This window comes from Corvus hawaiiensis, chromosome 3 (genome assembly GCF_020740725.1).
Source record: "Corvus hawaiiensis isolate bCorHaw1 chromosome 3, bCorHaw1.pri.cur, whole genome shotgun sequence".
Lineage (NCBI taxonomy): Eukaryota > Metazoa > Chordata > Aves > Passeriformes > Corvidae > Corvus > Corvus hawaiiensis.
In genome coordinates, this window is record NC_063215.1 from 35810169 (window position 1) to 35827419 (window position 17251).

General features: G+C 39.3%; 1 protein-coding gene across 2 annotated transcripts in view; it reads right to left on the reverse strand.

Moving 5' to 3' along the window:
* Positions 1 to 1689: 1689 nt before the first annotated feature.
* ME1 (malic enzyme 1) overlaps positions 1690 to 17251 on the reverse strand; it is a 166662-nt gene continuing 151100 nt past the window's right edge. For both annotated transcript variants that reach the window (XM_048296222.1, XM_048296223.1), the window contains exons 10-14: positions 13074 to 13179; positions 10094 to 10236; positions 7885 to 8058; positions 3887 to 3985; positions 1690 to 2045 (exon numbers count right to left, since the gene is read on the reverse strand). In XM_048296222.1, the coding sequence (XP_048152179.1) occupies positions 1887 to 2045; positions 3887 to 3985; positions 7885 to 8058; positions 10094 to 10236; positions 13074 to 13179 (681 nt within the window). In that variant the 3' untranslated portion in view covers positions 1690 to 1886. The remainder of the gene's footprint in view (positions 2046 to 3886; positions 3986 to 7884; positions 8059 to 10093; positions 10237 to 13073; positions 13180 to 17251) is intronic.

The window sequence follows — 17251 nt, forward strand, 5'->3', positions numbered from 1 at the left end:
CATCAAATCCATGTCTCTTCCATGAGAGAAGACAAGGATGTCATGTGGCAAAGCATCTGTCCGGTTATGTTAATAACAATTTTTCATCTGCTCAACTCATGGCATTTTATGTTTACACTGTTAGACCAAACACCTTGGAAATGAAAATGGGTCAGATGAGATAAAGTTTAGTTTTCACCCTTACATTACATAAGGAAATACATGTAAAATACAGAAAATAGCAAAAACCCCCTATATATGTATGTATTTAATATTACATAAAAATACAAATAACTTGAAGAATCCTTTCTATGTCAAATTAGTATTGAATTTTCCAGCAGCTTGCAAGAGGCAGTGCTATTAATGGTTCATTAGGCAGCGTTTTCCTGCGGGGAAGCGTGCTGAGTGCGGATGTGGATAGTGAGTGTTCCTGTTTATAATGCATGATCATATTTAAAGGTCATCAATACAGTATGTAGTTGAAGAATGCTACTGGAAAGTCCCCAGCAGCTGTGCCTTGAAGGACCACCAGCCCACCACCTCCCACTTTGTGCCTGAGTGCCTTAATGTGAAAATGGGTACCAAGCAATAAAAGCAGACTTACTGCTGAGCTGCAGAGGTCTGGCTGATCGGCTCCAACACCCAGGTACTCAACAGCAGCTGTTTAAAGACTGTGTTTCAGCACACTCAGCTGATGACAACACAAGTAACAGATATTATTTTATTTCCAATGAAACACAAGGAAGTGTTTTAATACCCTTCTCACAATAGCAATACATTGAAATGCAGAGTTATTTCTGGTTGCTCAGAATATGATTAATGTATTTTCTTTCACTGTGGTAGGTGTACTGTTTGTGTGATCATAACTTCTGCCAAAAGCACAGTGAGGCAAAAAATGTTTACACGTTCCCATTAGGCAGTGAGGGAGAAAATGCCTTTCTTTCTGAGTTTGGGACCTGTAATCTGCAGCTGTGACAGAGTTGAGGGGCTAGACAAAATTAATATTTGGTTTTCTAGAGATAATCTCTAGTAAAGATTAGAAAGAAATAGTAGAAAAAATGTTCAAGTACACTTTGTTTCCAGAACCATTCAGAAAATATATTACATTTTTCTTAGAGTGGTAATTGTTTAACAACTAATGATTCCTCAAAGTCTATTCCTGGCATTTTCATACTCCCTTTTTGTCAGTAACACGGAGTTCAAGCAATTAGGCCAAACATTTGCAATGGATCAAAACAGTGGTTATCTTGGTGGGGGAATGAAATCCTTGATCTCATACAGGACATTACCTTAGCTAATGTTAAATGTTAGTAATGTTAAATGTTATTGTTAGTAATGTTAAAATGTTCTAATTAAATGTGAACAAAAGGTTCTGCAGGTTTGGTTCTTTTAGAAAATTTTCATTTCATTACTCCACACAAGAGTGACCAGTAAGGATTTTCTCTGGAATAAAATATTCTAACCTTGTGGTTGTTTAAAACTTGGGGTTTTTTTAAATAGTAGGTTCACAAATTATGCATATTACACTATGACCTGTAACAGATAAAACATCACATGCATTTTTAAGTGTCCTTTTATCTGCTTAAGTTCCCACTGATGTTGTGACAAAACTCTTGACTCAGGATACAACCACTTCTTTCAAAAAGATCTGTCAAACTGTAGCATAGGAGATCTCAAAGTAAGAATCAAAATAACGAAACAATGCAAATATATTTTTCAGATTAATATTTATTTTCTGATGTATAATTCATGATTTCTTGATCTGAGTTTCTAACCAAATACTATGATTTAGAAAAAGTTTTCTGCATCTTAAAAAATTAGCTATTCTTAGTTTTCCTAGGCAGAAACAACCTTAATATTTTAATGCTTTTTAACTGCAGATGATTTGTTCATTCTTCATTAAATATTTACAGTTTCACTTTCATGGCCTCTTCAGGCCAGGTGTAGGAGTCAGCCACAAAGCTGTTGTAATCAGTACTGTACACCTGCGAGCGGATGAAGGCTTCAAGGTCCTTGGGCTGAGGATAGGTGGAGGCAGTGTTATTCCTGTAGGCTTCTTCTGCAATCTGGAAAGATGCATTAAAATCCTAATTAGTGCTGATAAACTGAGTACACTTAGCAGCATTTAAAAGTAGGACTTAGTTCAAAATCAAGGTGAGACTTCACCCTCTGGTGCTGGCAGTCACCTGTGTTCACACTGGATCCGGGTTAGTACCCTGTGAGTAAGACTACAACAGAATGATGTTTGTGTTTAAGTGGGTCTGACTCAGGCTACTTTTGAACAGGATTACACGTTCAGACTGTTACAAATACAGTGCTCCTCCTTGCACAGTAGTATCTTAGCTTTTACTGGGCAGTGGTGGATAAAATATTCCACAAGCCCCAAGCACTGAGATACAAGTTCTGCTTTTTTATCATTGCTTTATCCTAGTTTACCATCTTCCCAAAGCACTGCAAGAAAAGCATGATTTGTTCAAAGCTTCCATGCTCTTTGCATATTAGAGAAGTTTAGTATTTGCCATAGCTTGATAATATACTTCATAAAAAGTAAACTCATGGGAAAAAAATAATCCTATACAGTGCACAGGATGGCTGGGGAAAATACAAATATTTGCTCGCTCTTTCCTCACCCAGACCATGCCTAAGTGAATCAATTATTCATCACAAATACAGCTGCAACAAAAATTAAGTTTGGAAGGGGTTGGAGCTCTCTCAACACATCAAAGTAGCCTCTCACATCTGAAGATCACCTGCTTGAGAAACAAGTATCTTCAGACTGGACATTCATCTGTGAAAGAAAGGAAGTCTGGCAGACAGGTTTTATGCAGCAGCACTGTGAAAAGATCTGCTTGAAACTGTGTTTGGCAAACACTCTAATGCTCCTCTTTTGAATAAAAGGGAGACATTCTTCTTCCTGCTTTCCTTAGCTCTCTTTAAAACATAAATTGTTTTAGTTTGGTGAGAAGCTGAGACCCAAAGTCACCTTATTAAGGCTTCTTTTCTAGGATTAATCTGAATCCCAACTCCATTTGATTGAGAAGCACTTTGGATGTTTATGTAAGGATGTCTTCAGGTCTGTGCACATAATTATCATGGTTGAATAAGGTCTGAATTCATACCCGATGGTTGATATTCCAAAATATTTTGATAGTGTTCCTCTCCTGGAAAAGGCAGAAGCCATTGCTAAACCTCTTGGGTTGTATGAGCCAGAGTAAGTATTTGCAGGAATAAAGTTCCAGCAGAGAACAGGCAGAAAGAATCACTTGGTAACGTTTTCCTTGTTTTGTATTTTATGTAACATGCACAAATAGAGGAGGAATTTCTATCACTGTGTTTGCCAAACACAGAACTGGTTTGATTTTGCCTGAGGAATTTAAGTAACATTTTGGACAGAGTAACATACAGAACAGAGTTACTACTTGCCTAAGAAGACATGAACTTTGAGAAGGATTTTTTTTTCTTAAATATACAGAATGAGTGAAGCTATGGAAACTGTTTCAAGCATGAGGGCTCCTTGTTATTCTCTCAAAATAATATGAAGTGGAATTACTCACAGTAAGGTGACAAAGACCGAGAACAATAATTGTAGAAAAAAGTTACAGAAGACAAGCAAAAAGTTGAAACTGATAACCATGAAGGGCCAAAAGCCCTTCAGCTGTGCAGCTGGCATGACTGTGGTGGACAGCAGAGTCTGTTCTCTACAGACATACACACTTGCTATAGTTCTGCAGCTCTCCTTGTATTTGGATACCTTTACATTTATGAATTTAAATTTAATTTTGAAACTGCTAGGTGTCCAATATCGATTGACATAAACCAACTTGTGTGAAGGTGTGTTAGGTGATAAAATCAAACTACGTAGAGCTGGTGGGAAGACGAAAAGCCATGAAAATCTGAAATTACTTACCCTCACAGCAATTTTCAATGACACATCCTGAATGGTGACTAATGGAGGGTAGAGACGACCTTCCTGTAAATTCTCATCTGTAACTTGCTGAGCTATAACCTGAAATAACACAAACATGTTTAACTTGACATGCAGATGCAGCTGTAGCTTGATTAGACAGTGGTATTGTCTTTGGCAAAGAAATGTTTCTACTTTGACAAATCACACAGATACTGCTTAATCTACCTAGGCAGCGTTTTTTAGAACCACCCTTGGCATTAGGAGAAGCTACAAAAGAATTAGAAATTTATGGAGTTACACCTTTTTTTCTCACTCAGACAATAAAAGGTAAACTTAATTCTTGAGTAAGTCCACACATAAACTAGCAAATAGCTCATTGTGAGGTATAAATTCCAGCCAACAATTGCAGGTGGGTCAAAGACTTCAAGGATATTAAAAAGCAGCTGTCATTCTGACAGTCGTCAAGCCAACCTGTGCAGGGAACAGAACTGAAACCCTTAAGTGTAAAATGCTCTGAATGAAATTACTGGCAGCTGGTATTTCTGCTATCATTAGCTACAATTTGTTTGTCTTTTGGGGACTTGAAATAGCTTTTTAGGGTGATCCAGATGTGGATAGAAGGAAAACTCTGCTCTGGATAACATCTGGTAGAGCCATGTATGACCCACCAAGAGGTTCTGAAAACACCAGGAAAGTCTAGGAAACACTGAGACTTGCAGCTGGTAACATAGCCCAAACAGAAACAAGAAGTGCATTTCTGAGGGAATTTTCTAGGAAAATACTTGAAACAAAGCACAAACAAAACTTCCTACAGTTCCTGTTGCATGTGGGTAATAGGACCTTGTACATATGCTTCTAAACAACTAGGACTGCATCAAAGCAGGTGTCTGGATGTCATTAATGCACCCCTTCCAGCAGATGCAGGTGAAAAGTTTGAACTAAAGTAGCTCCAGGTTCAAAGAGAACTCAGTGTTCTCTTGTGCAATTTAACCAGAATGTTGGTAGGTGTCCTAAGTTTTTCCATTTGGAGTGAAAATGCTGACAAGAGCAATAGGCGATTACACTTTTGAGTATAACAAGTGAAAGAAAATTATTTGTTTACATTTAAACCTGAACTTGAGAAATACAGCAGAGAAAAACCCTCTAGGGGGAGCTAAGAGAATGTAAAATCAAGTTATTGCTCTCCATAACAGCAACCAGGTTATTTCAAAATGCTACACAGCCCTTTGATGTGCATCTGAATGTAAGGAGGCACTTACAACATGAGGTGTCTGATGTTAACAGCTTAAGAGGGCTCTGCAGGAAAGATGAAAGCTGAAGCAATCAACAGCAAGTTGCTCTTACTGTAATGCATCACTGAAAATAAAAGGTTCAGGAGCGGAGAACTTCTCTTTTGTGATTCTGTTTTTGATAGACGGTAAGCCACAAAATATTTGGGCAGTGCTCAAAGTGGGGGAGGTAGCAAGATCAAATGTATAGATGCCATGCTGTTCCTTCAGACATACTCCTGTAACAGCACTGAAAACTGCAAAAACACAAACCCAAGCATTTTCAAAGAGAATGATACCCTCTTCATGTGATCTTTGAAAAACACTCCTGGAGAACAGCAGATCAGTGGCAGGGGAAAAAATGATGAATCAACATTTGGTACTACTGAGAAGATAAGACAGAAAACATAACTGTGCCAATGTATAAATCCAGAACGTAACCCCACTTTGAGCAGGGTGTGGTTTTTCTCCACATACTTCAAACAAAAATGGGGTAGAAGCATGAGGGGGTATAGAAAATAACAAAGATGATAAAAAAATTATTTTTTGATCAAGGAGACAAAAAATAATAAAATAGACTTGGGAGGAAAAGAGAAGACTGAAAGGAAATGCAAAAGACAATTGAAGGTGAACATTTCTTATGGCACCATAGGGAAACCAAATCATCAAACAGCAGAAAATCATAAGAGTTTCTTTATCCTCAGGACTCATAACTAAATTGTGATACTGATTGCCAAAAATGCTCAAATGTATAAACATGTTCAAAAAGTCACTAAGGTCATTTATGAAGGAGAAATCCATACAGGGATAAAACATCCGGCACAGGAAGGCCAGACAGTAAAGGCTGCCAGAATCTGAGAAGCCATTTCAGCAGAAGGATCACTGTATTTCTCCCTTTTTGATCCTCTTTTCCTCAGCTTCTGTTAGTGATTGCTTTCACAGGAAGATACCAAGCTGTGTGTACCTTAGATCCAACCCAGTATGGCTATTTTCATGTTCTAAATTTTAATTAATTCAAGTTTTTAATAGAAAAATTAGATAAGCATTAATGTAGAACCTAAATGCAAGGCAACCAAGACAAATGTCATAAAGCAAATGGGGGCAGCTTGGTTTTTGGAGGACATATTCTCCATAATGAAAAGATTTTGTAGGATTATTTGTGAACTAAACTGCAGGTCACACATGCAAGAATATTTCATTAATTCATAATTCTCTGCCTCTTTTGTTGTGTTTTGTAGGACTTAAAAGAATAGGCAACATCCCTTGTCATCACAGAACAACTGCCCGCAGTTCAGAGGTATTGCAGCTTACAGTACCTTAGATTTTCCATCCAAAGTCAAAGTTACATTCCATTTTACTTGGAAGGAAGAAAAGAACACTGAAAGTAGAATCTGTTGTAGTTACAATAACTACTTATTTGTGACTTCTATCAGATGTAATTGGAGGGGTGGCAAAGCAAGAAACAGGAGGTGCAGGCATGTGGCTTGGGCTGCTTGCTTTTTATAATTTCTGTTCTCAGGTAAGCTACCCCTACAATCTAAGAAGGTCCCATTGCCCAACAAGTGCATGGGTTTTGTGCTTTAAATTTTGCAGCATCTTGAGTGCTTCCATTTCAAACGAAGAGTACTAAACACTATTCTAAAACCCCCAAAACTATTCTGATTTTATCCTTCCATTAAAAAAGCCAAGAAAATAAAACAAAAAGAGCACTTTTGCTTTTGCTCTGTAGTGTAATTATTCAGCTAAGGGCCTACACAGCACTGCCAGCCTTCACAGCCCTGACACCTCTTCTGGCAAAGACTCCTCTGGCATCCATCAGCTGTTGCTGTGCTCATCTTACCCAAGCCCCACAGCCCCTCACACATAAGAAGACCAGATGTGAAAGCCCTGAGCTGCAAGCAGTAAGAGGAGCAGCTACCCAGGGATCCTGCCCCAACAGAACTTTCTATGCAAGACAAAACCCACATTTTTATATGTCAAACTTTTCTAGGGATTTTACTAGGGGAAGGCAACTGTATAGCAAAACCTTTACCCAAGAGTCAGGAGAGAACCTCTACCTCACGTGGGAATTTAAAAGCTTCCTCACAATTTCTGATACTATTTTACTTCCCTGACTGTTAGATGTCTTTGTTCAGAACTGATTTCTTTCTGACTTCATAGACTGTCACATGAAACAAAGTTCAGTCCACACATGTACCACCTTTTGTCATCAGCTCTCACTATATAGGAACCACTTCATACAAACCAAAATGAAGCAACTTCTACAATGAAGTAAGACAACTCTAACACAGCAGCTTAGACCAGGAAGTGAGGATCACCGTATCCAACTGAAATTACACGGAAGGATTTAAAGGGAGGATATAATTACCCAAAGGCTTAGGAGATGGATCATTGCCCTTCTAAGACAGTTAAAGCCAGTGGAGACATGCTGGGTTTTTTACTAATTTTAAAGATGGAAATTGTGAATGTCTTTCTTACAGAGGGCAGGCTGTTTGCAAACCTCTTTTAAGATGCCATAGCATGCACCTTAAAAAACCTTTGAAAGTCTAACAAGGACTTTTAAAAATGACTTGTTAAAATACAATTTATAAAGAACAATATACCTTGCAAATAAAGGCCTTATACAGAAAGCAGTATTTTTCCAGTTTTAAAGGTTAGCTCTTCCTGTTTAATTGCTCATTAATACTAAGTCACTAAATTAAGGAATTTAAATAATTTTGAATACAGTACCTCAGCAGTTGTGAGGAATACATCCTCGTCAATATGTCTCAATCCACATGAAATAACGCCAAGGGCAACTCCTGGAAACACATAGGAATTGTTACCCTGTCCAGGATAGAGAGTTTGTCCACTTGGAAGAGTGACAGGATCAAAAGGACTTCCACTGGCAAAAATGCCACGTCCCTAAATTGTAACAATAAAAAGAAAGCAAGTTAATTGAGAGATTGCTGTTGAAATATTTCACACATCCTTTTAAATATCCACCACTGTGGAAGCTGGGTTGCATCTATTTAGCATCTCTTCTGAGAGGGTTTTAGAGCTATTTGCCTGAATATGTCTCAAGAACATCAGGATGCTGATCCTGGAGATCACTGATGATTCTCTGTGGCTCTCTAACTATATCTGTACAATTTAGAAGGAGAGAAACTGAAGCCAGCAGTGATTATTCCCTTTGTGCATCCATGCCAGAAGAAGGCACACGGTATGCATCCAGAGTTGTAAAACTCAAAGTGGGCAATATTGCTATGGTAGCAACAGGTGATGCTACTGGACTTTTTTCCCAATAGTGTCCCAATAGATACTAAGGCAACTAAATGTTGCCCTTTTGGATGGGGAGATTTCTGAGGAGCTGTGGGCAGGCAGAGCTCTCTTTTCTTCCCAATCCCCCACTTCAGGCCCTCGAGCCCATTCCACAGCTCAACAGAATGACAGAGGTGCAAGCTCTGTCCCAGGAACATCATCCCATAGAGCAACAGCACAAATCAGTGTGGAACCTCCTCTGCCAGGACCTTGGGGGTCCTATCTTGGTAACATACTGAGTAGGGTGAGGGCACCAACTCAGGCACCTGCCAGCACCGATAAACCAGTAGAATGTTTCCCAGCAGATTTTTGGGTAATGCCAGGTAGGATTGTGGCTGGCAGGGCCCAGGCACCATGCCCAAGTTGGTGCAGGTAGACAGTAAGAAGAGCCAGTCTGTTTGGGGGAATTAAGAGAATTTAGCTATATGGGTACAAGTTATACCATAACACTGTCCTGAGGACAAGAGACCTGGCTCTAACTTGGTTTAGGCTGTAGTTCATGTGGAGTGACGCTGCACAGCTGTGTGTCCGCAGCCCAAAGGCCCCTGGCTCCTGCCTCTCTGGGGAGAGAGCACCCTCCAATTTAAGCAGTGAATTCAGGTAGGGAAGAAAAGCCAGCCTTTATTTATGCTAGCACTGCTAAAGTGATAAATATCACTGTTAAATACTTCAGAGGCACTCTGTATCCATGCCTGTTTTAGAGAACTGGAAAAGTGCATTTTTAAATAGGCCACTGTTGCTATTCAGCTCTTCAGAAGAATATTCTCTTTGGTTTGGTGTCATGCACTATAATCCTAGCCTGGTTATTATACGTTTTGGTGACAGATCAAATACTTCAGAGTGTCTTCTGCTCTGTTTACCACATGTGGTTACCCACTACAACCAACCCTTCACGTAGGCTGCTTCCCTGGCTCCTGCACTGGGCTGTAATTGCATCTGTGCTGTGGGGAATGCACATGCTAAATTTGTCTCTTAAACACTGAGAAACTGTCATTCAAAATGCCCTGTATTTGACAAGAAATCCAAATACATCCACTGTGAAACACATACAGTAAGGTACTCATACTTTTTAAATTCTAGGCTGAATTACAGGATAACGTGTTTATCAGTACTTCTATAACAAATAAGCAAGCACAGTTCTCTTAATTTTCACCTATGTTTATATAATAGAAAACTTTGTAAGAAGAGTCAATTAACCCAGTTCTTAATACAGAATGATTTTAAAGATTCTGTTTCATGTATTGAAATATTTTCTCACCCTGAAGAGTATTTATGAAATCTCAAATGAAAAGCATGCCACTGTGTGTATATATTACACGAAACAGTACAGTTCAAAAATAGACATAATGTTTTAATGATTGATGGTGACTGATGCTTTGGTTGTAATAAAGATTATGAGTGTTGCCTGACACCAATAAAAGCTATGACATGTTTTTATGAGAGTGCAAGCATGCTGTGAATTCAGTGAAATTGTCTTGATAAAATCTGAAAAATCTTTTATTTAATTTAACTCATTTTATCTATGCACAGAGACATTATTAGTACTTGCTACTCCACCTTCTGTCTTTTTCCCATTTAAAATTTAATTTCAGATTTACTTTTCATGACTTAAACTGAAAAGATATTAATCTTTGGTTACCTCTGTGTATTTGTAGCACTGCTCAGCAGTGCATTCTGCTTTGCTGGTAGGATTGCTGAGAGCAAAAATTATAGGACGTTTGTTTAGAGCAGCCATATCCTGAAGAATTTGTGTAGTAAAAGCACCACCAATTGCAGCAACTCCTAAATAAGAAAAACACACACATAACAAATACACAAATGAAATCAGTTCAGGGCAAGGCACGCATGTCACTTGTAAAAGAACAGAGCTCCTTTTACTGTCTCCCTCTCCAAAATGGAGTTCAGCCTTTTTCCTAACATGTCGTTAAAATAAAGTTTTGTATAAAAGATTTTGCAATAGTGGAACTTCAGTATTATCCCTAGCATAAGGCAGAACTTGTTTGCCCCTGTACGATCAGGTGAATTTCTCCTTTCCCTTTTCTCAAGCTCTTTGTGTGAAATAGAAATCTATCACCTTACCTGCTGCTAAGTCCAGTGCGGACCAGACAGATGCAGCTCTGGGTCCTAAAGTTTTATTCCACAGACTGCATAGTTTCTCCCAAATCCAGTGTGTCAGATTTCAGGTTTTTCTGACATGATGAGTAAAGTTTCTGCCTTCTACATCTGAGCTGAGTTGACAAATAATCCCAATTTTGAGTCTAAGCCTTCCCTGACAGCAACAATTTTTTTAATACATCCCTTTTCGTTGCATCAAAGATGCTTTTCTATTCCCCATATTGTCTACATTTATAAATGCTTTTTATAGGAACTGAATGCCACTCTTGCAACACGAAATCCTCTAACTTAGGTTGCATTCTGATGCACTGCAGACTCGTAGCCAGTACTTAGATTTTGGACCTCAGACAATTCACAGCCAAAGAAGGGGGTGTGTGATGTTTCTGAGATGTCAAATATACCCATCTGTGTGACTAATCTATAACAGCTGGGAATTCAAGGATATCCACACCTTCAGTGAAAATAAACAGATAAACAGATCTTGGAGTAAAACTAAAGATCTTTATTTTACCAGAGGCCACTCTCACCTGGCTTGGAGAGAGGGTAGCCTCCTTCTTCCTCAGAGACCCCAGTGTCTGACACCCCATTCTGCTTTCCACAGGATCTGAGTTTCAAAAGCAGGAAAAAGAGCTGGTTTTCCCTCTCTTGGGGGACTGGAAATTGATTAAAACCCAGTCTGGGAGAGGAGAGCCTGGAACTTGGGCCCTTCTCAGGTCAGTACTGTAATGTCTTGTCACTGATGCTCAAATGAGCATCCTGACAGCACCCAGTCTTAAAGGACAGCTTGGTATCTGCCTGAGGAGAGCACAAGGTCCTTGGAGGGAGGTGAAAGGGGCCCTCCCTGCCCAGAGCTGGCTCGAAGGTCATGCTTCAGGACTAATACTTCTTTAAGACACCACAGAGTATTTTCTGACTGATTCCACATGAAGCATGGCATATCTGTCACATACTACTGTTTTTTGCAACTCTGAGCTCTTGTACTTCACCTTCTATGAATGGACAAGGATGCTTAGATGCAAAAGCTCTGATAGACCAGCTGAGCCACTCTATGTTCGATGTATAAGAGCCTGTTATACACCTTAGTTTCTGGTTAAATCTTCAGTTGCCAAGTGTCTAATAACTTCTAAAACTGCTTCTGGACAGCCAACAGTAAGAATGACAACTATCTTCAGACTTAAAACAAAATGCTCATTGGCTATTTATTTTTTTTCTTTTCTTTTTTTTTTTTTTAATTGCAGTTTCTTAGACTGGGTCAAGCTAAATTAGGGCTTTTCCTTGAGCCATTGCAGGCAATGAAATGTGTATGAGGATTTGCTCAGACAGAGCTACATAAAACAGTGGGAGAAGGACTATCAACATATTTTCCCATGACTCCTGCTACTCCAATGAACATAGTGAACGTCTAGTCACTCAAACCAAAAATCCCCAATATTAGTTTCTATTGCTGTTTCTGATGGAAGTGCCTTCATTATACAGAACTGATAAATGAAAGTGACCTTGAGGAAGAGTCACGTAGGTTTACACATAAAAGTGATACACAGTAAAGACCCATATTTCATGACAGCAGATCTTCCCTGAGCATCCACACACCTTTATTTGGATAAATATTCATTCATTTTATTCTTCTGTCCCTCTAGCTTTTTCAGCCTTTTAGTCTACTACCTAAATTCTCTACACCACTTTGTCTCCTCTTGCAGTCATATCTTTATGTAGCACAGGAAAAGAAACACTTCATTTACCTCACTGATGATCACTGGCAAAAGCAGATGTTACTAAACAAGGACCATGTGGTCTAGGCATAGTCAAAAAGGTAGCTGTTAAAATGTAGGATAATTTTCACTGTGGCATTTCAGTTTTTCTAGCACCTTATGAATGACTTTACTAGACAGATAGATTAATCTTGAAGTCTTACTTATAAAAAAAAAAACCAAGAGTACTTGCAGTTCATTCCTGAAACTGCCACTAAAATGCAATAACCAAACTACAGAGAGCTGAGCAATCTTGTTATTGAGATCACAATCCTTTTGCTTTTACAACAGAAAAAGTGTTCATAAAACGTGCATTTTGGTCTGCAGAAAGGACTGCTGGCTAAGAATCTAAATGTGAGCAAAAAAAGATGCAGATACAGCACCCTCACGTTTGCACAGCTTTACATGAGCTTAGCTCAGTTTTCTCACTCTAAGTCTAAGGTTATTTGTATTACACCCTCCACATTAAATCAGAAGTAATTTAGGAAGGTGGTAAGGTCCTCCATCAGATGTTTAAACCCAATCGGATTCTTTCCCCTGTAAAATGGATGGCTCAGAATGAAAGCAGTGTTACATGCTTGGATAGTTAGCATTTGTTCAGTTGCTTAATAGAGTCCATTATGCACCCAGTGTTTTCTGAAAACACACAAAGGTAAACTCTGTTCAGAGGAACTTGATCTTGTCTTTAGACAAAGCCACATCCCCATTTTTTTTCAACAAAGAATAAGGTCATTGCTTTAAATTCAAAGAAATTACCTATTAGCACGGACGGTTTTATATCCTTAACAATATCTTCTAGATTTTTCATTTCACCATGTTCATGGGCAAAACGCTGTTTCTCAGGTGTTAATGAGGCACGCCCCTGAGTAAGGAACAACAAGAAAAATATATTTAAGTTTAATGGAACCTAATATCCTGGGATAATCAGTTTACAAAGTATCTGGTTTAACACATCCTATTTTCATTTCTACTTTTGCATCTGTCATATGAGACAAAGTTACATTGTGTACAGCTAACATCCTTAGGATAATTTAGGACTAATCTATTTCTCTAAGCAGTAGATAAATTCATTAATTGTACTTTAAATTGAAAATAGCTGTAGAACACCATGGTATTAACATCTATTTGAGCAATTATATGAGATTTGTAACTTAGCAAAACTTAGCAAAGTAAAAATAGTTTTTCCTAGCTTTTTCAGCTTTGCTCTTGTCTGTAAGTATGGAGACTATATGGTGTGACTATTTAGACTATAGGAGAGCCTACATACTTCTTCACATTTTTCATATTTAAGTCGTTCATTATTAAGGATGGAATAAAAATAATTTTAATCAACTGTCTGGTGCACTGTTTTTGCATTAACAAAATTGACTCTGCTGTGAAAAAGCTTTTGCCCTGATCTCTACTGGCAATTTCCATCCACTGATGCCTAACAAGGTTTCCAAATGGAATATGATGGATGCAGGAGAAAGGGCTATAGAGTATCACTGACATTGACTTGAGCTGTGGGTTTGAGCTCAGTGTAAGTAACATGGAGTGCAGGGTGAGAATGGGCCAGAATTTGTGAAAATTCTGTTAGTTGTCTAAATACAGAGAGCTCTGTCTGTACACAGACATCTGAAAATTTCAGCAGAAAAGTTTAAAATGCGCACATGTCCACCTCTTGTTTTAGTCTCGTGCCTGCAGAAAACATCACTGCAAAGGCACTTTTCAAACACAAGTCTGGAAGATGATTCCAGCCCCTCAAACATCTTACAATTTCATACAGAAAGAAGCAGATTAAACAGATATGTGGGGAAGTACATGAGGAACATTGAATGCTAAATGTAATTTTGACTAAATAGCCAGAGCAGATATGTATTGTCTCCCCAGCCACACCTTTTACAACTGATAAGATGAAAGTTTCCTTAATCCTAGCAAGTTTATTAAGACTACACTGAAGTATTCAGTGCTTGAATAGAATTCGTTCCACAAGTCCACCAAAGTCTATGAATTTGAAAATTTTGGCTCAGCTTAGGCCTGCATACACCATCAGACATAAGCCACGGTGAGAAAGTTGGTACTTCCTTTCAGATCCCAGCTCTGCAGGGCGGCAGCATGTGGCTGTGCCAGTCCCATCACGGAAGCTCCTCTGCTGGTCCTGGGACAGCCACTGCAAGAGTTGGTGGGCTGAAGAAGAGGCTGTTTCTCATTTCCAGCTGCAAGGAAAGTGCTTCCATCCCAAGGGTGCCACAGGAAGCTGTGGGAGGCTGTTACGTGGTCGGGGCTGATTGAGCTGCTCTGCCCCACAGCATGCCAGCTTCTTTTAGCTCACCCACGACTACAGGGCATTTCCAGAGATCTCTCTTTTCTACACATTTTTATATCTGGATGGGCTTATGCAGGTCTGAAGTGATCTCCTACAGTGATTAGCACGGAAATACTGAGATATGGGCACTTGGTTTCCTTTGTGGATAAAATGTGAAATTGTCAGCCCTGAGGGAATGCCGCAGTATTAATAATTTTTGGCATATTTATGCCTGAATCATTCCACCATCATATGCATTTTGCAGTCTGCCATTTCCCAGCATCCCAGCAGATGTCCCCACAGTCTGCACACACACTTTAGACCCATCTCATTTTAAAGCAGGAATTTTCCTTAACGTTTCCAAGGGAAAAATATGAAGCTTTCTTTTTAGTCAGCAAAGAAAAAGAAACCCCAACATTTATGACTTCCAGACCAAAAGCTTGTTGCTAGGATTAATTCAAAATACTATAATAAAAGGCACTTTTCATTCAAATCTGCGGGTTGGTTGGAATTAAAATGCTTGGTGGAGCCTCACTTGGAGGCAGGTTTGCTGGGGAGCCAGGAGTGGGTGCCCTGGGCCACCATCCAGTCCCAGGCTGCTTCTTTAGATGGCTCCTTAATGGCTCATCATGCTGCTGCTGAGGAGGCCAGTTTTCCATCTGACTTTAAAACCCCACCTCTAGGAGACTGCCTTGGGCTACCAAGGAAAAAGAAGTCATCTCCAAGGGCTGTGACCAGCTCACTCTTCAGGCTCTGGCAGGATGGTAGTTCTGAGCCCCTCCAGGATCTGCAGATCTGGACAGATTGCTCAGGAAAGGTGATCTTTGATTTTTTTCCACAGTATGTAACAGCCAAGAGATCAGGCTGACATCTTAGTGGATAAAAATGTTGATATTCTTTAATTTTCAGTTTTAGTCAAAGCAAATAACCAAAATCCTTCATGAAGCAGATTTAGTTCTTTACACAGTTTTACACTTGACTGGCTTTCAAGGAGGTGTTAAAATGCTTATTGATGAAACACCAAGGATTCAAAGTCCTGGCACTGAGAATGATCTCTCATTTAATTAGCTACAAAGCAGTACTCAAACAGTAAGGATGTGATCCACTGCAACGTTTTTCAGGCTGCTAGCTAGCAAGACTAGTGCTAGCCAGATGGGTCAGCTCAGGTCAGATTCACTTCTGCCTTATCCTAATGTCTATCTGCTCTTGATTTCACTCATGACATTTTACCATTCTAAAAAAAAATAATAGTCAAACAAACAAAAAACCCAATGCAAGTCAAAACCCAAACAATTTAAAATTTATTTATTTATTCAGCTTTGGTCTGAATTAGTTTGATCCCATTAGTCAGCATAGATCATGTCTCCAAAAATATATTTTTCTAGTATACTAACTAAGAATGAAATACTAAATTATGTGGCTTAGCAAAAATAACAACAGCTATGTGCATAGAGATTTTTGCTTGGAAAATGCTTATAAAAGAAATTATATGGTATGGGGTTTTTCTTTAAATATCTATTTTAAAATAAATTGGAATCATATAATGGTTTGGGTTGGAAGGGACCTTAAAGATCATCTCATTCCACCCAGCCTGCCATGGGCAGGGACACCTTCCACTAGACCAGGTTGCTCAAAGCCCCATCCAGCCTGGCCTTGAACACTGCCAGGAATGGGGCATCCACAATTTCTCTGGGCAACCTGTTCCAATGTCTCACCACCTTCACTGTAAAAAAAATTCTTCCTAATTTCTAATCTGAATTGACTCTCTTTCAATTTAAAGCTGTAATCCCTTGTCCTATGCCCCTGTAAAAAGTCCCTCTCCAGCTTATAGGCCCCTTTGGGTACTGGAAGGCTGATAGAACATCTCCTGGGGCCTTCTGTTCTTCAGGCTGAACAATCCCAATTCTCTCAGCCTTTCCTCATAGGAGAGGTGTCAGAAATGTATTTTAATTGTTAATTCAGTGATCTAAAGGAGCTACATAACACCTCCCTAAACATCTCCATGATTTCAAGATCAGCCAGTTGATTTGATTACAAAACTCCAATAGTTTAGAGGCCAGTGCTTAAGACGATATTTTTTTTTCTCCACAAACTGACAAATGCTTAAGTTCTGCTCTCCACCAAGTAGAAAGGCAGCAGCAAGAGCACAACTAGCTTTCCTCTCTGCCCTGCCAACAGGAGAAGCAAGGGCCTGCAGGAAGGAAGAAACAATTCAGTTTTGTGTATCTTCCATAAAATAAGGGGTTGCCAGGCCATTTAGTACAAGCTTCCAGACATTCATGCCTGAATGCCTATAGCTGGAATAAGAAATCACAAAGCTTTTTCAGTCAGCAGAAAGAAGAGGATGGAGCCAAAATGCAGAAGTCTCAGTTCTGGATTTGCATGTTGCTGTCTTGTCTCCTTCCTGACGCTGGAGAGATGCAAAGTGGCTGAACCTGTCAGTGTTGAGCTGCTCTGAAACATCTTCCAGAAGCACAGAGCCTGTCTTCTGACATTTCCATTTCCAGCCCTGGCTTAGCCAGCCTTTGGCTGCTGGGAAATGAGCTGTAAAGGATCAACACAATGCAGCATAAATCAGAAATTGCTCTGGTCTGCCTGCATCTCCATAATCCTAAGATACTAATGTGGCACAGAGCTTACTGGTATTTCC